Source organism: Penicillium roqueforti (genome assembly GCF_015533775.1).
Source record: "Penicillium roqueforti strain LCP96 04111 chromosome Unknown scaffold_37, whole genome shotgun sequence".
In the NCBI taxonomy this organism is placed as follows: domain Eukaryota; kingdom Fungi; phylum Ascomycota; class Eurotiomycetes; order Eurotiales; family Aspergillaceae; genus Penicillium; species Penicillium roqueforti.
The window spans coordinates 204197-219706 of NW_024067601.1; the positions used below are offsets into that span (position 1 = coordinate 204197).

General features: G+C 49.5%; 6 protein-coding genes across 6 annotated transcripts; 3 read left to right on the top strand and 3 right to left on the bottom strand.

The window, feature by feature from the left end:
- Window positions 1-11: 11 nt before the first annotated feature.
- Window positions 12-3311, bottom strand: mph1 (3'-5' DNA helicase; the record flags this gene model as incomplete). The annotated part of the gene is made up of 1 exon (XM_039077029.1): window positions 12-3311. One exon carries the CDS (start codon window positions 3309-3311, stop codon window positions 12-14), a length of 3300 nt encoding a protein of 1099 aa, XP_038925237.1.
- Window positions 3312-3648: 337 nt separating this feature from the next.
- LCP9604111_8842 (HD domain-containing protein) lies at window positions 3649-4356 on the top strand (the record flags this gene model as incomplete). Its single annotated transcript, XM_039077030.1, has 1 exon — window positions 3649-4356. The coding sequence occupies one exon, from the start codon at window positions 3649-3651 to the stop codon at window positions 4354-4356; it is 708 nt and encodes a 235-aa protein (XP_038925238.1).
- Window positions 4357-4845: 489 nt separating this feature from the next.
- On the top strand, window positions 4846-5983 carry cap2 (F-actin-capping protein subunit beta; the record flags this gene model as incomplete). The annotated part of the gene is made up of 5 exons (XM_039077031.1): window positions 4846-4874; window positions 5018-5397; window positions 5467-5736; window positions 5808-5855; window positions 5910-5983. The coding sequence occupies 5 exons, from the start codon at window positions 4846-4848 to the stop codon at window positions 5981-5983; spliced, it is 801 nt and encodes a 266-aa protein (XP_038925239.1).
- A 278-nt stretch (window positions 5984-6261) lies between these two features.
- LCP9604111_8844 (mediator of RNA polymerase II transcription subunit 11) lies at window positions 6262-6866 on the bottom strand (the record flags this gene model as incomplete). Its single annotated transcript, XM_039077032.1, has 2 exons — window positions 6262-6726; window positions 6786-6866. 2 exons carry the CDS (start codon window positions 6864-6866, stop codon window positions 6262-6264), a joined length of 546 nt encoding a protein of 181 aa, XP_038925240.1.
- A 1177-nt stretch (window positions 6867-8043) lies between these two features.
- Window positions 8044-10537, top strand: LCP9604111_8845 (putative transcription initiation factor TFIID subunit; the record flags this gene model as incomplete). The annotated part of the gene is made up of 5 exons (XM_039077033.1): window positions 8044-8232; window positions 8343-8481; window positions 8536-8579; window positions 8630-9444; window positions 9499-10537. The coding sequence occupies 5 exons, from the start codon at window positions 8044-8046 to the stop codon at window positions 10535-10537; spliced, it is 2226 nt and encodes a 741-aa protein (XP_038925241.1).
- A 519-nt stretch (window positions 10538-11056) lies between these two features.
- On the bottom strand, window positions 11057-15264 carry LCP9604111_8846 (uncharacterized protein; the record flags this gene model as incomplete). Its single annotated transcript, XM_039077034.1, has 7 exons — window positions 11057-11265; window positions 11335-11588; window positions 11641-11731; window positions 11787-12325; window positions 12423-12627; window positions 12753-12770; window positions 13722-15264. 7 exons carry the CDS (start codon window positions 15262-15264, stop codon window positions 11057-11059), a joined length of 2859 nt encoding a protein of 952 aa, XP_038925242.1.
- Window positions 15265-15510: the final 246 nt, after the last annotated feature.

The following is a 15510-nucleotide window of genomic DNA, read 5'->3' on the forward strand; positions in this document are numbered from 1 at the left end:
CCTCTATTTCATCACTCGTCACTATCTTCAATAATTGGTCTGTTCTGTCTCCGACTCTTCGATTTAGACCCACTACTAAACAAAAGACTGGCATCCATCAACTCAAAATCCGAGCCATCGTCATCATCCATGAAGGTAAAGGGGTCGTTCTTCTGATTGTGTTCACGATCTGGAGACAGCAAAGAAACAACCTCCCCGCCAGCGGGGGTGAGAGTGGCCTTGATGGAAGCTCGTTGAGCAGTATTTTTAGACGGTGTTTTCAAAGGGTTTGGGTTCCGCCCAGGCTTCTTGGCTGAATCCCTCTGAAGCGTCTGACTGGATTCGTCTGGCGAAGGCGGTTCGCGGGCCAAAATCTCTTTGAATCGACGATCACAATCAGGGCCAGCCTCGTGCATCTTCTGTAAGGCTTTTACCATGCGTCGCGTGAGAGACCCATGCTTCACATCCTTTGTGGGTCTTTCAATGCGTTGCAAACGTGGAAAGGCGTCGTTGCGAGGGAATCGGATGAATTGCGGAGAAGTAGCACCGATGTTTTGATAATGATGCTCAAGATCATTTTGCTCACTCGTGCTAAGAACAACGTCCTCCAGCGACGGAACATCTACAGGCTCGGGTGTGGGGGCCCGGGGTCTCTTTTTGGGGGTGGCTGCCTTTTTGGTTACAGTGGCCTTCTTCTTCTGGGGTTTGTCGCCAGCCAAATTCGAGGCTCGAGTGAACCCTGTCTCCACATCATCGGGCATGTGGAACACCTTGGCAGGTCGCTTCGGTGCTCGCCCTTTACGTTTCGGTTCCAGCAGTTCTTGTTGCGAGTTCTCTTGGGGTATATCGATATGTCGTTTATCGGGAACTGGACGAATGCCCGCGGGTAAGATGCGTGCAGAACGATCGTCGTGAAACTTGAACCTGGAGCCACTGGCAATCATTTGCTGCATCCTCTCGTAGTTATCTTTGGCCTTGAGATAGGAGTCTTCTTCTTTGCCTTTCATCAATAGCAGAGTAATGTTACCGGCCCGCTTACGGCCAGTTCGACCCATGCGCTGCAGCATACGAATTGGCGACGCCGACGAGTCATAACACACGATCAGATCGACCTCTCCAATATCCAATCCTTCCTCGCCGATGGAGGTAGCAACGATTGTGTTATATGTACCCTTCTTGAAATCCTCGATGGTTCTGAGTTGTGTCTTCTGGTCCATACCTTCAGAGCCTTTGGCGCTTGATTGACCCACGAAAACATGAGGACGAATCATAGGCTCATATCTTTTGAGCACTCTCGTGACCTCTTCAGCACTGTCACGGAAATGCACAAAGATCATGACACGAGTCGTGGGCTGACTAGTGCCGTCAGGCAACTCTTTCCCTTCACCCCTGTCCATGAAGTGATTCAAAATCACTGACTTGAGATATTCTAATTTCGGATGCCCAATGAACTCTGGATTCTTACTCCATGGTTCAAGATGGCTGAGTAGTTTCTTGAAACTATCATGTTGTACAACTTGCTTTTGGTATTTACCACCTCCGCCTTTCTGTCCCTCGGAGCTTGATTTGAAATGGATGACATTGCGATAGAATGGCACGATGCCATGGTACTTGAGGAGATCGATACCGTGGGCCAAGCTAGCAAGAACAGTGAAAATGGAGTTGACTTTGCCTTTCAAGCCGAAATTGGCATTCCGGCCAGCGTCAGACTGCATCCATTGTTGCCTCGCCACTGTAAGACCGTACGCAGTCAGCCCCAAAGGGTCACGTCCCCAGTAGGCATTGAGAGTCCGGAGTTGGTCAAGCAAGGGCTGCAGGGCCACAGATAGGAGATCCATACAGAAAATCATTTCATCTGAATTCTCAAATGTTTCAATTTCGATATTACGAGCGTGAACATAGTCGCGAATGTCGATCGAGTTCTCTGTACGGATTTCGACACGTGCTATGTCCAGGCCGTCAATAACCGACTGTACCGATTCGACTGTTGATCCCGGCGTTGCTGTGAGTGCGAGCACGCGGAAACTGTTGTTGAAGCGCCGAAGGAATTTGACTACCTCCACATATGCATACGCACCAGTCGCGCGATGAGCTTCATCGACGACTAACAACACAATTCGCTTGGGATCGGCGATTCCGGTCTTTAGGTCATTGATCAGTGTTTGGGGTGTCATGAAAAACACCCGCTTTGATTTCCACTCTTCGGCGCGAATACCCGGTGATGCCCCTCCCGTGAGCATGGTCGACTCCGAGCGTGGAATTCCGGCAATATCCAAACAGGCCGATACCTGCTGCGAAACCAAGGGTTTCGTTGGTGCTACAAAAATAATTTGCGAATCTTTCGTCCAGCGAAACCAGTTGAGCATAATTGTAGCCGCTATGAATGTTTTTCCCAATCCTGTTGGCAAGGCCACGAGTAAATTATGAAACAGGCCTGCCTGAGTGATGTTGAATTGGTAGTCTCTGGTTTTGCCCAAGTTCGTAGGGTAGACCCATGTATCCAAAGCATCTTTGACAAGTTTGTGTTGGGTCGGTGGTTCAGTCTTCTCTGACGGGCCCCAATCTTGTTGGCGCGGTTCCGAGGCCTCAGGGTTTGAAGTGGCCATACCGAATAATGTAGTCTGTCTGAGATGAGGTCCTCTAATTGGGCCTCGGGATTGACTAAATTGTGGACCTGCAGGCTGGGCTGATCGCGCTACTGGTGACAATGATGGCGAAGAATCGAATGCACCTTCCGGTATGTCCTCCAGCTCAAACAGCACATCCGCCGATAGATGCGTATCTGTCTTTTCTGGCAGGACAATCTTTTTCGAAACAGTATTGCTTGACAAACTCGAGGGTTGGTATACCGCTCTGGTTGTTTTCTCCTCCTCAAATGAATCTAAGGAAGCTGCGAGAGCGGCCAGCAGCTCTTCATCATCATGGGGATGATTCTCCTGTCCACCACTACCATCTTGTCTTCTAGTTTCAAATTTTGGCGGAGGGGGCCTCACTGTAGGCTTCTGCCACCGTGCGCCCCGTATTCGTTCCGGACTTGAGGAAGGTTGCGTGAGTTGCGTGACAAACATGTCATTTTGAACACTGGGTTGCTTCAGTACACAGCTCTTAATTTTGGAGCGATCCTGATGAGGTGATTCTCGGCGCCCAGGGGGTAACTCGTCATCGCCCATATCAAAGAACGAGTCGATTGAGGAATCGTCATCTTGATCTTCGCGCTCTTCCCCGCGATTTCGAATGCGGCGCCGCTTTGCGGGACGGGAGGGCTCATCAGGGGTTCCAGGGACTACGAAGTCATCATCATCAAAGTAATCTGACTCGGAATCTGTCGACATCGCGTGGATAGTTGAAAGGCATTGCACTTGCACTCCGTATGTGCAATCATCTGGCGTCGCGTCGCGTAGTCAGGTGATCATGTTTTGTTTGTATGGTTTGCACTAAACACGGTGTATATAAAACGAGATGAGTGTCATTCACCGCCAAATTTGTTTACTGCGGGGATAATTTGGTACTTTCTTCAAAAGATAGTGCTATTGCCTAGGAAAATAAGAACCAATAGTCATCCCGGTAATAAAATCAAATTTGCACCGTTGGCATAGGTCTTGGGTACCATTCAGTCCGAACCAACCAAAAATAGCCAACCCCACAACAACCGGATCAAAATCATCAACAATGGATGATACCAGTGAAGAATTCCAAACGCTCTTCAACGAAATGTCCGCTTTCGTGACTGACTGCATGTCAGGCCATGACCCATCGCATAACCCAGCACACGTTCACAGAGTGGGAGCGCTTGCCAACAAGATCCTGGAAGCAGAGCGGACACTGCACCCGACAACGCAATACAACGGGGCAGTCGTCAAGCTCGCAGCACTGTTGCATGACATCGGTGACAGAAAGTACCTATCCAAAATGGACGCAGCTCCTGGAAGTCAAGAACTCGACCCAACGACGATGGTGCAGTGCGCGCTCCTTGCGCGGGGTGCGACACCAGAACTCGCATCCCGGGTGCAGACCGTCGTATCACATGTTTCTTATACGACTGAATGCAAAGATCCGGCGTTGATCCGAAGGATGATTGATGAAGATGGGTTTGTCGAGCTTGGGGTTGTCCAAGACGCCGATCGACTTGATGCAATCGGGGCGGTTGGAATTGGCAGGTGTTTTACTTTCCTTGGGGCTGTAGGGCAGAAGTACTGTGTTGATGGGAAATGGGAGATGGATAATTCCATTGAGCATTTTGGGGACAAGTTGGTTAAGCTGGAGGGGATGATGAAGACTGCCACGGGGAGAGAGATGGCGAAGGTAAGGACGGAGAGGTTGAATATCTTTGCGAGGTGGTGGCAGGATGAGATGAGCCTCTCTTCTGGTTCTACTTAAGAGAGGTTTTTAGTCACATCATCAACTTGTTGATTCTCTTTTATACTCCCTGCATTCTAGACACGGCTGTCGAAGATCTTCAAGATATTACAGACTCACAGTCGAATGATGGGCCTAGAATAGCTATATCCTCCAGAAAAGCACATTGAATACATCCGAGGATAATGATTTTCTCAATTTCTTTTAAAAACTCCGAAGATCCAACAATCCGACAATGGCCTATCTTTCTTTTCCTTGTAAGATTTTGCCGGTATTCGAAGAATTAAATATGCTCAAATAAAACAAAGCTTGAATACAGATATCACTAGCTCTACGTTCGTCTAACTTTTTCTTGTCTTTTTATGGATGCAAATAGAAGTGGATGTATTACGATTGGTATAGATGTCGGGTAATGCCACGCAAGCAGCCTAAAATGCACACGCACTTCATCCGCCCAAGATCAACACCGCCATCTGTTGAGCAACAGATATACAACCAACCTTCGCAACCATGGCTGATGCACAATTTGACAGCGCGCTGTGAGTAATCTCTCTCGCAATTAATATGGCCATATAGACCCTTTTTTAACTCAACTATGATACCCCGCCATGACAATCCCACACCCCGACTCAACCCCGCCCCGTGTAGTCGGAGACAAGTGAGCTGACCACCCCTTCTGCAGCGACCTCCTTCGGCGCCTGAACCCACGGGACACCAAGACCAACTTGCAAGCCATCACCTCAATCGTCCCCGAGCTCACCGAAGATCTCCTCTCCTCCGTTGACCAGCCCCTGGAGATTCGCCGCTGCCCGCAGAGCAACCGCGACTATCTGCTCTGCGACTACAACCGCGACGGCGATAGCTACCGGTCACCATGGAGCAATGAATTTGATCCTCCACTTGAGGATGGCACCGTGCCCAGTGAGCGAGTGCGCAAGCTAGAGGTTGCCGCCAACGAGTCGTTCGATGTTTACCGCGAGCTGTACTATGAGGGAGGCGTAGGGAGTGTTTATTTCTGGGATTTGGACGATGGATTTGCCGGCGTGATTCTACTGAAGAAGGGTGCGTTATGGACATATTGCGGATAACTTCCTATATCTTAGATCGTGGCTAACTGTTCCTTTTGATTAGGTGTCACCCCGGGTTCCCAGAGCTCCGGCGAATGGGACAGCATTCACGTTTTTGAGGCCACCGACCGCGCTCGCATGTCCCATTACAAACTCACTAGTACTGTTATCCTCCACCTGGCCAACAAAACTGAGGCTCTTGGTGACATGGACCTCAGCGGCAACATGACTCGCCAGGTGGAAGTTGATCTGCCTGTAGAGTCTGATGCTAGCCATGTCGCCAATGTGGGCAGGCTGGTGGAGGATATGGAGCTGAAGATGCGGAATCTGCTACGTACGTTTATTTCTCTCGTCACCGTTTAACGACTTGAGGATTTTGGACTGACCTAGACTTTCATATCACAGAGGAGGTTTACTTCGGTAAGGCAAAGGATGTCGTTGGCGAGCTGCGAAGTAAGTGGATGCACAAAGTATCACCGCCGTTGCAATATGCTAACATTAACCTAGGCTTGGGCCCATTGTCCGATGCGAATAGGGACCGGGAAACCCAGCGGGAAATGATCATGTCCATGCAGAAGTAATATTTTCCTTACTCTGCTAGACCGATGAACTATACCTGCCGTTTCATCTCTTTTTGCATAGCGTAGTTCTGTGAACATGCTCGAACACTGATCCATAAACACTTTGTTCTTAGCGTTGATTACATATGTACTTAGTACGGTGTAAATGTATGTATCTTCTCCAATGGCACTCATTGTATTCGTAATCTCAAACGCCAGTGGCAGGAGATAGCCCGGGGTATCATGAACATATGAAGCAAACTCAACCAATCGCACCGAATGAATCGATAATTCATCGCTCAATCCACCTGCATATCATCTAGTTCATTCGCTGACCTGAAATTCTTGCTTGTCTCGGAAGGCTTCTGTATCTGCTCAACGAATTGACGAGCGGCCGCCCACAATTCAGCCTCCTTATCTTTTCCAACTGTATCCTTCCGGCTATTGAGCCGACTTATATCCAGTGAGTTTGGAGCTCGCGATTTAGCTCCCGCGGCTCCTTCGTTTCTGGCTCCAGCCTTTACGTCCCCTGCGCGCGAGGCCCTCTCGGGCCCTACGAGGGATGATTCCTCTAAGGAGTAGATCTGGCGGCGGAGGGATACATCGGCTGAGGAGAGAAGTGCGAAGTATTTTGCACTTGCTTCTTTGAATCGCGTTTTGTGCGAGTCAAGTGATCCATCTGGTGCAACAGAAGAGGGGCCTGGTTTGGCATTGGTCAAGGCTTGGATCGCGAGACCAGCAGAATGAAGAAGTTTGGTGACATCCTTGCAAAGAAAAGAAGAGTCAGCAAAGGGTTCCTGCAAAAATTATATGTTCGTAGTACTTTATCCATCTCATTCAGCTGTCGAATGCGATCGGCAGAGGTATAGCTAGGTAGCTCCTGCGGGGGTGCGTCTTCACTCATTGTGACTAGTCAGGGTTGATATAAAGGAAAAGGACAGATAGCTGGGTGCGTATGAATCAATCCACCAGCTTTTCCAGTGTAGAACGAATGGAGCTTAGGAAGCTTGTTAGTTGAAATCACGTGTCGGAAGTTGGGGAGGTCTTAATAGGCGGTGAGGTAGCAACTATCAAATTCAAGATATCAAACCCATTATTCTATTGTTGAACACCTTTGTTTGCTACATACATTAGACAAAAAACCGATAGCTGACCGCCCAACACCATCATAAATTGCCCGCGATTGCACGCAACCCAGCTCAGTTTCCATCCTCCACCCCAATCTGAGAATCTGTCTCGAAGCTGTCGTTAATTAATCGACAACTATGTCGGCACAAGGTGGAGCCCCAAGCCCTGGACCACGCAGTGGCAGTATGGGACCAGGTGTCAATGGGAATGGTATGGCGATGCCTTCCCAGCAGCCATTGCCTGGAAACCCCGTTCATTCCGCACCCACCCCAGGGCCTAGTGCACCACCAAGTGGTGCTATGTCACAGCAGAATTTGAACCAAATAGTAGGTACCCTTCTGATTCATTTGTGCATTGTTTGAGAAGTCTTGTTTCCCTCCCGTCCCTGTGTCCCTTTGCGATGATTATTCCTTGCACGTTGTGTCCATCCTGTGTGTTTTGGGATCAGCCGAGTTTGAGGAGCTTGAGTTGGCCACAACTCCACTGGATCAAAGTGATGTCAGGGATCCAAATCGGAGACTCTGGGGCGTTTCGTATCAACGTCGATGATTTTGAAAATGCCATGAGTCCTCAATTACGCTGTTCATCAGTCGTTACAACCTATGAATGATGACAGAAGTCCATGGCAGAGGACCGCGCGGGCTTATCTGCAACGCCGACAATATAGTTCATCTCACAGACTTCGAAGGGCATTATTGGCCTGCTGGTATTACGCGTGGCAACTCATGAGCGGTGCTCAAGGTCTGTGACTAGCGACTCAAGGCATCACAACTCAGAGCCAAACAATGATTTGCTTCATGCGGTTCTCACCCAACCATTCTTCACACTTTCACATTATCATTCATACGGGTTATCCGTCTTTATGAACCCATCAACCCATCAACCCATCAATTTCTTTCACTTTCACGTCAAACGCACCGCTTTCGCAAAACATCACAAGAACCGCCTTGGCTATGGAAACTCACGGCAAGGATTTCGAGCCTCGCCGGTACCCACAACCGACCTTACCGGCCCAGATGATCAAGAAAAGACATGAGCCGGTGGCGGCTGATATGACTCCGGCACAATATGTGCCGTGTCCACCCATCGCAAAGCCTTCACAAGCCCTCACTTCTGAGCAGGCACGCGAACGTGATTTGGCAGTGTGTTTATTCACTAAGCCCTCCTCCTGCACCGCTTGCTTATCTTGCCTTTTTTTTTCTGCTCAAATACATTCGGTTTGAATTGTACGCTAACCTTCGGTATTTTCTAGGTTATTGATTATTTGGCCAAGAAGGGCTACAGCCGTACAGAGGCAATGTTGCGCATGGAATCTGCCAACCAGGAGATTGATGGGCGTCCGCTCCCTCAGCTGGGGGAAGATTCCCGTCCCAAGACTCGACAAGGGTTTGGTGAGCTAGATATTCCATTCAGGTGACCCAACATAGCAACTAATGCATCACTAGATTTACTGAAGAATTGGGTTGAGGAAAATCTTGATCTGTACAAGGTGCGACAGACAAGGAGTGACTTGATAAGCCAATGCTAATTGTCTTGTAGCCTGAACTTCGGCGTGTTCTATGGCCGCTGTTCGTCTATTCCTTTTTCAATATGGTCACTTCCTTCTATCCTCAGGATGCGAAGTCATTTTTCGAAACCAACAAGAACATGTTCCTTCCCGAGCATACCGATGACGTCCGCCACTTCGAGCCTATCAGCTTACCGGAGCACCTGCAAGATAACTCCGTTGCTAAGCTTTATCGAAACAACAAATACCGCGTTGTGTTAAGCAACCCTGCTTACACCAATCTTCTCCAGTTCCTGGAGAGCAAGGACAAGGAGGGGGGTTCTGTCATGAACGCAATTCTCAGCAGCTTTTGCTCGGTGAAGACTTTGGACCGAGCAGCAGATGACCGATTCAGTTTCGCTGCCATGTTGAACCAGATCAGTGCAGACCAGACCTTCCCGGCTGAGGATGAAGGCATTCCGGGACACCACCCCGGCTCGGCTTACACCGGTGACAACCCGGCCATGGCCGGCACACTTCCTCGCCTGAAACTCGGAAGACTCCCTATGGAACAGCTTCTAGAGGAGGATGTGCGGGCTGAATTAGCCGAGGAAGATGCGAAACAACCTCCTGTCGCTGGCCGTAACACGCTCATTCAAGAGTTCGACCAAATGATTAAGAATGAAGATGACGACGAAGCACCTAGTCGTGCAGATATTCCTTTCCCTCCGTCCACTGCTCGTGACGTTCAAATTGAGGTGAAGAAAGTCATGGAACACCGTGATCGGTTCGAGATCAAGGCTCGCACAGGTGGTGTCGGTCCTGGACTTAGTGTGTGCATGTTCACATTCCACAACACTTATGATGGGTATGTTCATCTGGACAATCTTCGTAATACAGAGCTTTACTAACAAATATACAGCGTCACTTGCATGGACTTTTCAGATGACAGCCAGATTGTTGCCGTCGGATTCCAGCAGTCGTATATCCGGATTTGGAGCCTCGATGGCACGAACATTCAAGCTGCTGACCCTGAGTTTGATAACTCACCACCTGCCAGTTCGCGCCGTCTTATCGGTCATTCCGGTCCCGTCACTGCTGTTGCATTTCAGCCCTGCGCCACTGCTCGCGAGGGCATTTCGGAGGATGACAAGGTTCCAACCAATGCACGCTGGTTGCTTTCATCATCCATGGACAAAACAGTTCGCCTTTGGTCCCTTGATAGCTGGCAATGTATGGTCGTCTACAAAGGCCACGACCGCCCTGTCTGGGACCTAAGCTGGGGGCCCTTCGGTCACTACTTTGTCTCCGGTGGATCTGATAGGACCGCCCGTTTGTGGGTGAGTGACCAAATCCGCCAGCAGCGTATTTTTGTCGGTCATGACCAGGACGTGGATGTCGTCTGCTTCCACCCCAACTCGGCATACATTTTCACCGCCAGCTCTGATCACACTGTCCGTATGTGGGCTGTCTCGACTGGTAATGCTGTCCGCATGTTTACTGGCCACACTGGTAGTATCACCGCGATGGAGTGCAGCCGCGATGGAAAGCTTCTGGCATCCGCCGACGACCAGGGCTGCATCATCTTGTGGGATCTAGCTCCTGGTAGACTGCTGAAGCGCATGCGTGGCCACGGTAAGGGTGGAATCTGGTCTGTCAGCTGGAGTGTGGAGTCCACAGTGTTGGTCTCCGGTGGAGCCGATGGAACCGTGCGAGTCTGGGATGTTGCTGGTTCCCAGGAAACCACTCAGGGTGGCCGTATCCTCAATGAATCAGGCACTGGAACCAGACTGGATGCAGCCGCAAACCCCTCGACAAGCCAGACCAAGAAAAAGAAGGGAAAAGATGTTGTTGTCACCGCCGACCAAATCAGCGCGTTCCCGACTAAGAAGTCTCCTGTCTATAGGGTCAAGTTCACCAATATGAATCTGGTGGTTGCTGGTGGTGCCTATTTGCCTTAAAATGGCATCTAGGTCCGTTTTTCTTGGCGTCATGCGCTCTCTTTCTTTTTTCTCTCTCAGGATACCCTTACTTCTCCTTGTTTTATCACATCCCTTTTCACGATCCTCGCATGATGATTACTTGTGATGGGATCCCGGTGGCGTTCGGAATCTCGAAAACCTGATTCTCTCTGTTTATCGAGCGAGAGGCAAGAACCTTTTTTCTGTGCCCGGCAGCTTTTGTTTTTCCTTTTTTCACTTTAACGTTTGTCGCAATGGGGTGGCATAGAGCTCCGAACTGGAGGCTAGCCTGCTAGTTGTCCTAAATGATCTTTTCACCCCGTTCGAGAATGAAACTTTTTCTAATTTATTTCCCTACATGCGAGTAGCTTAACCTCATCAACCGTACGGAGTAGACGTGATAGCATTAGAGAAAGAGCGTTATAGATGTACTGCTCGAAAGCATGTGTTTTACATCTATGAATAGCCTCTCATTGGATATCATATCTCATTTCAAGCATTGGGACAAATCATGAAATACTACCTCTGGTGCGCTGTTGAGCCACCAGGAGCACCAGTTCCCTTCTTCATCGCCGCTGATGCCTGCATATCCGCCACCTTGGGCGGAAGCACCAATGCACTCCGGTCGTTTCGTCGGTAAAAATCCGCTAAGATCTGCGCAGTCTTTGCAGGCTGATCCTCATGGACGAAGTGGCCTGCTTCGGGGAAGACCTGGAGTTGGTATTTGCCTATGGTATTGTAGTGAGCATGGTACCGAATTATTATACATGGCTGACAGGGACTTTCGAAACCCATACCTTGCATCTGTCCGATCATCAACTCTTTATCCAATCTGTCGGTCCCAGCAAGTAGTAATAGCTTGCCACCTCTTGCATCGAGAAACTTTCTGCTCAAGCCAACAAACCAGTTTTCCCAAAAAGGTTTCGTTGCGGAGAGGTTAGTGCGCCAAACCCAAGGGCGGGACGGGTCGCTAGGCTCGCTTTCTTCGTATAAGAGGGAGGGAACCGAGGCGCGAGCGGAAGTGGTGTTCCGGATTGTGCGAGAGCGAGTACTTGTAATGTTAGCGATAATGTAAAGAAATGACAGTCGAGATGGACACGTACTGCCATTCAATTCCAGATAGCAGGGATGGGAATCGGGTCGGACGAGTCGAAAGATATTTCTCCATGCTCTGGAGAGCATCCATTGCAGATCCTGTCAAATGGGGATGTCAGTATCAGATAGACATAAACCAACAAGACGAGAGTACCTTCAACTACGTCGAACACCGCGTATGCCAATAGCTTCTGACCCAGCTCTCCTCTCTTCGCGACATCTGTAATCACCGCACCGCCTAGACTGTGTCCAACTAGAACTATATCAGGGAGGTTCTCCCAACCCATCCTAGCTTGTGTCTGGTAGATCACATGGACTAGATCCCGGCTCAGGGTCTCAAGACTGAGGTCGAGCTCAACGTTTCCCGAGGCCTCAACCTGGGCTGCAGCCGCCGTAGAAGGAGCTCCATCATCTATCTCACTGTCCAATGTGGTAACGACAGTGCGGCCATGGCTTCGAGCATCTAGGGACAAGATCCCCGCCTTTGGGAGGATCTTCCGGATCTCTTCTGCGCACGTCGCGAAGGAAAGTCCAGATGAACCGGCCCCATGGTGCATGACAAAAAGCGGGCCTGATCCAGTCGGTGGTGTTAAATAGACATGGTGTAAAATATGGAGATTATCAACATCCTCCGGAAGAAATAGTTCCTGGTCAAAGAAGTCTGTCCATGTCAAAGAGGTTTGAGATGATTGTCTGTTTTCGTATATTAGCCTAGTCCCAGACAATTGGATGATGCAAATAGGCAATTGAGCCTAAATTGAGCTTATGGAAATTGGAGAAGTAAACCAACCGTCGTCCCGTTCGGGCGAATAGCTGTCGCGTAGGTGACGGGACCATCGTCCCGGTCGACGACAGCGAGGAAGCCGAAGAGCCATCCTCCCATGCATCCTCTGAGTGGCTCATTGACTCAGGCATTGGTGCTTCGGGGGGAAATTTGGCCAATTTTGACTTGGCAAATGATTTCTGAAGGTCACTCATCTGAAGTGGATCCACGGCTGTGTCGATCAAAAGGAGGGGTGAGTACGGAGTAGATGGAGGCTGTCATACGCGTGTTCTCTTCCACACAATGCCAATAATCTCTCAGAGGAAATGGGTCTTAGAAATGATCGAGTCCACTCACATCGGGTGACTGCTGTGACTGTTGTCGTCAGCGACCGCTGACTAATATCATTGCTGGTCCTGACTAGTTTTGCCTAGAATCTTAGCACTAGTAACTAACATATATGAGGCCTCAAATATGGTACTTTTCTTTCTAGATAGTCCTCTTAGTGGCTCTGGGATTCCTGAAGGAGAAGTATACATACCTATATGAGCATCCATCTCAACTAGCTGCAGGGACAAAAAGAAGAATGAAAAACAAAGCACAATGATCATATCCATTAACATACATCTCTTCGGTTATGATACCTACAAAATAAATATCTTATAGAACAGATAAGTGCAAAAAAACGAATACGTATAAAACAGAAAGGAGACTAGGCGATAGTTAATGCCCGGGAAATTCACACGCACACGCAAGTCCAAGGAATATTCTAGATCGTAGATTGATCAAGTCTAAATCTCAGTACCATATTTTAGATCGAAGACAAACTAATAGATATTTACTAAACATACTGATATACATTGAATGAATTTTTCCTATTTTTTACTATGTTTATGTTCGCCTACATATACAAATATAAGAAGTTTGGTTAAAACTGGAGCGCGAAGTCACTGCGCTCCTGAAGTATGTTATTGAAGACTAAAAACGTGTTATTCTTCATGGTGAGGGTTGCATTTCCTCAATGTTCAAATAAACATGTTCAAATAGAGCACCTTGTATGACTCCAGTAATAAGTGTTTGATCTATAGGAGGCATTGATTGGAAATCTTCTCGTTGAATGCAGTTAAACGGGTATCTCATCGTGATCTATCAAGGCAATCCACACCAACCCATAAATACAAACCTACTCCACCTCCCCAGCCTCCCAAACACACCTATCACACAAACAAGTCCCACCCAAAGCCCCAGAAGCCCATTCCCTTCTCTTCTGAACGGGCAAGCTAATATCGCAATAATGATTCAGGATCTCCGAATCCTTCGCAATACCGCCAGGCCTTAGCTCTTTCATCTCAAGCCCACGCGACCAAACAGCCGTCTCATCGTCTCTCCGCACGCGGAAATTGATTTCGCTACTCCATTCCCAGGTCACATTAGGATCGCAGGAATGGTTCGCAAGGCACCACAGTGGATGAACAGCGCACAGCTCCGGGCCTCCATCCCAAGTCGAAAGTCGGCCTGATGCCGTGCCGCGGAACTTAGCAAAGAGCGTGTTTAGAACCCAGGTATCGTAGCGGTAGAGCGCGACGTATGGATCTAGGCCCATTTCGTCGAGGAAACGCTCCGGCTGCAGGACATTCAGCTGGAAGGAGAAGGGGAGGGTGGCGGTATCGTCAGTGGTTGGTGTTATCTCTGTTTCCGCGGAGACAGACTCAATATCGAGATCATGGAAATCGCCCCAAATATATTTCATCTCGGGCAGGTCGAGCGGGTGCTTGTCCTGTGTGGCGGACATGGCGAGGGCTCTGCCAAGCAGAAGAAGGTACAGGTAATCAGCCTTATCCTTAGGGTCGGGGACATCCTTGCCGATAGAGTCGAGGCCATCCTCGAGGCCGCAGATTGCCCCGTGGTAAACCTCCTGCGCTGTGTCGTGGCATGCCTGGCTGCAGAAGATGATATCTACACAGCCACCCTCGCAGGCGACGGGGGGCTCGGCCGCGGACAGTTCTGGGAGCGGTGCGTTGCATGCATCGCAGAGATCGTCGTGGAGACGGTTGGTTGCTGTGAGCAGTGAAGACTCGCGGAGGATGATTTCGTCTGGGGCGATATCTTCTTTCGCGAAGAGGCCGAGCTGCACGGAGACGTCCATGCCGGACGAGTCGTCATCTGCCGAGGCATGCAGCACTGGCAAGGCCACTGCGCGGACCTCACATTTCGGCGCAATGACCGCCAATCGCTCGTTGAGTATTTTGAGAGTCTCTGGTGAACGGCGGTCAGGCTCGTGCCCATTCCAGGGATAGAGGACACGGCGGGCGAAGCCCTGTGCAGGGAGGACGCTGGGATCGATTGAGTCTAGATCGATGTTTTCTGTTTCAGAGCCATTGCGAGATTTGTATATTTCCTTCACACGATCCATCTGCACGTTCAAAGCAGCTACCGAGGCTGTTGCAGACCTCTTCTCGAGGAGGGCCAACCCGCGCACGCCGAACTCGAATGCATCGCGGTAGCAGCCGCAGCGGACGAGACTGCGTACTAGAAGGACATAGACCTGGTCAATGATGGCATCATATTCCTCTTGGGTGATAGGCACAGTGCTGTTGTCTTCGTCTTCGTCATCTGATTCATTCGCCACCGTTTTGGGAGCCTGCTGGGAAGGGTCTATCTTCCGCCTGGCATGGAACTCGCACTCATCTGGGTCAACCACCGACTCCAGCAGTGCTAGCGCACGATATGAATCTGCAGAGGCGAGGTCGGGGAAGCCCAACTTTTCATACTGAATGCCTCGTTCAAGGTGGAGGTGGGGGTTGTGAGGGTCTGCATAGAGCCTAGTGGTTGTCTCGTTGCGAGCTTGGAGCAATTCTGATGCAGACATGATGTGATGTGTTCCAAGATGTAACAAATTTTACACACTCCTTGGTTTTCGACAGCCAAAACCGCAGTATAGAATCGATACTTAGCTGTGATATCGGGTTAGGAGATGTAGAGTGGTCGGGAAATAGCGGGACCTAGACTACAGCAGCTGAGCCTAAAGCACCGACACAATATCAAATGACTTTTGACTTTTATAAATGAAGTTTGTGATCTGCCCCTCTAGATATTCGCGCGGGCAATTCCTTTT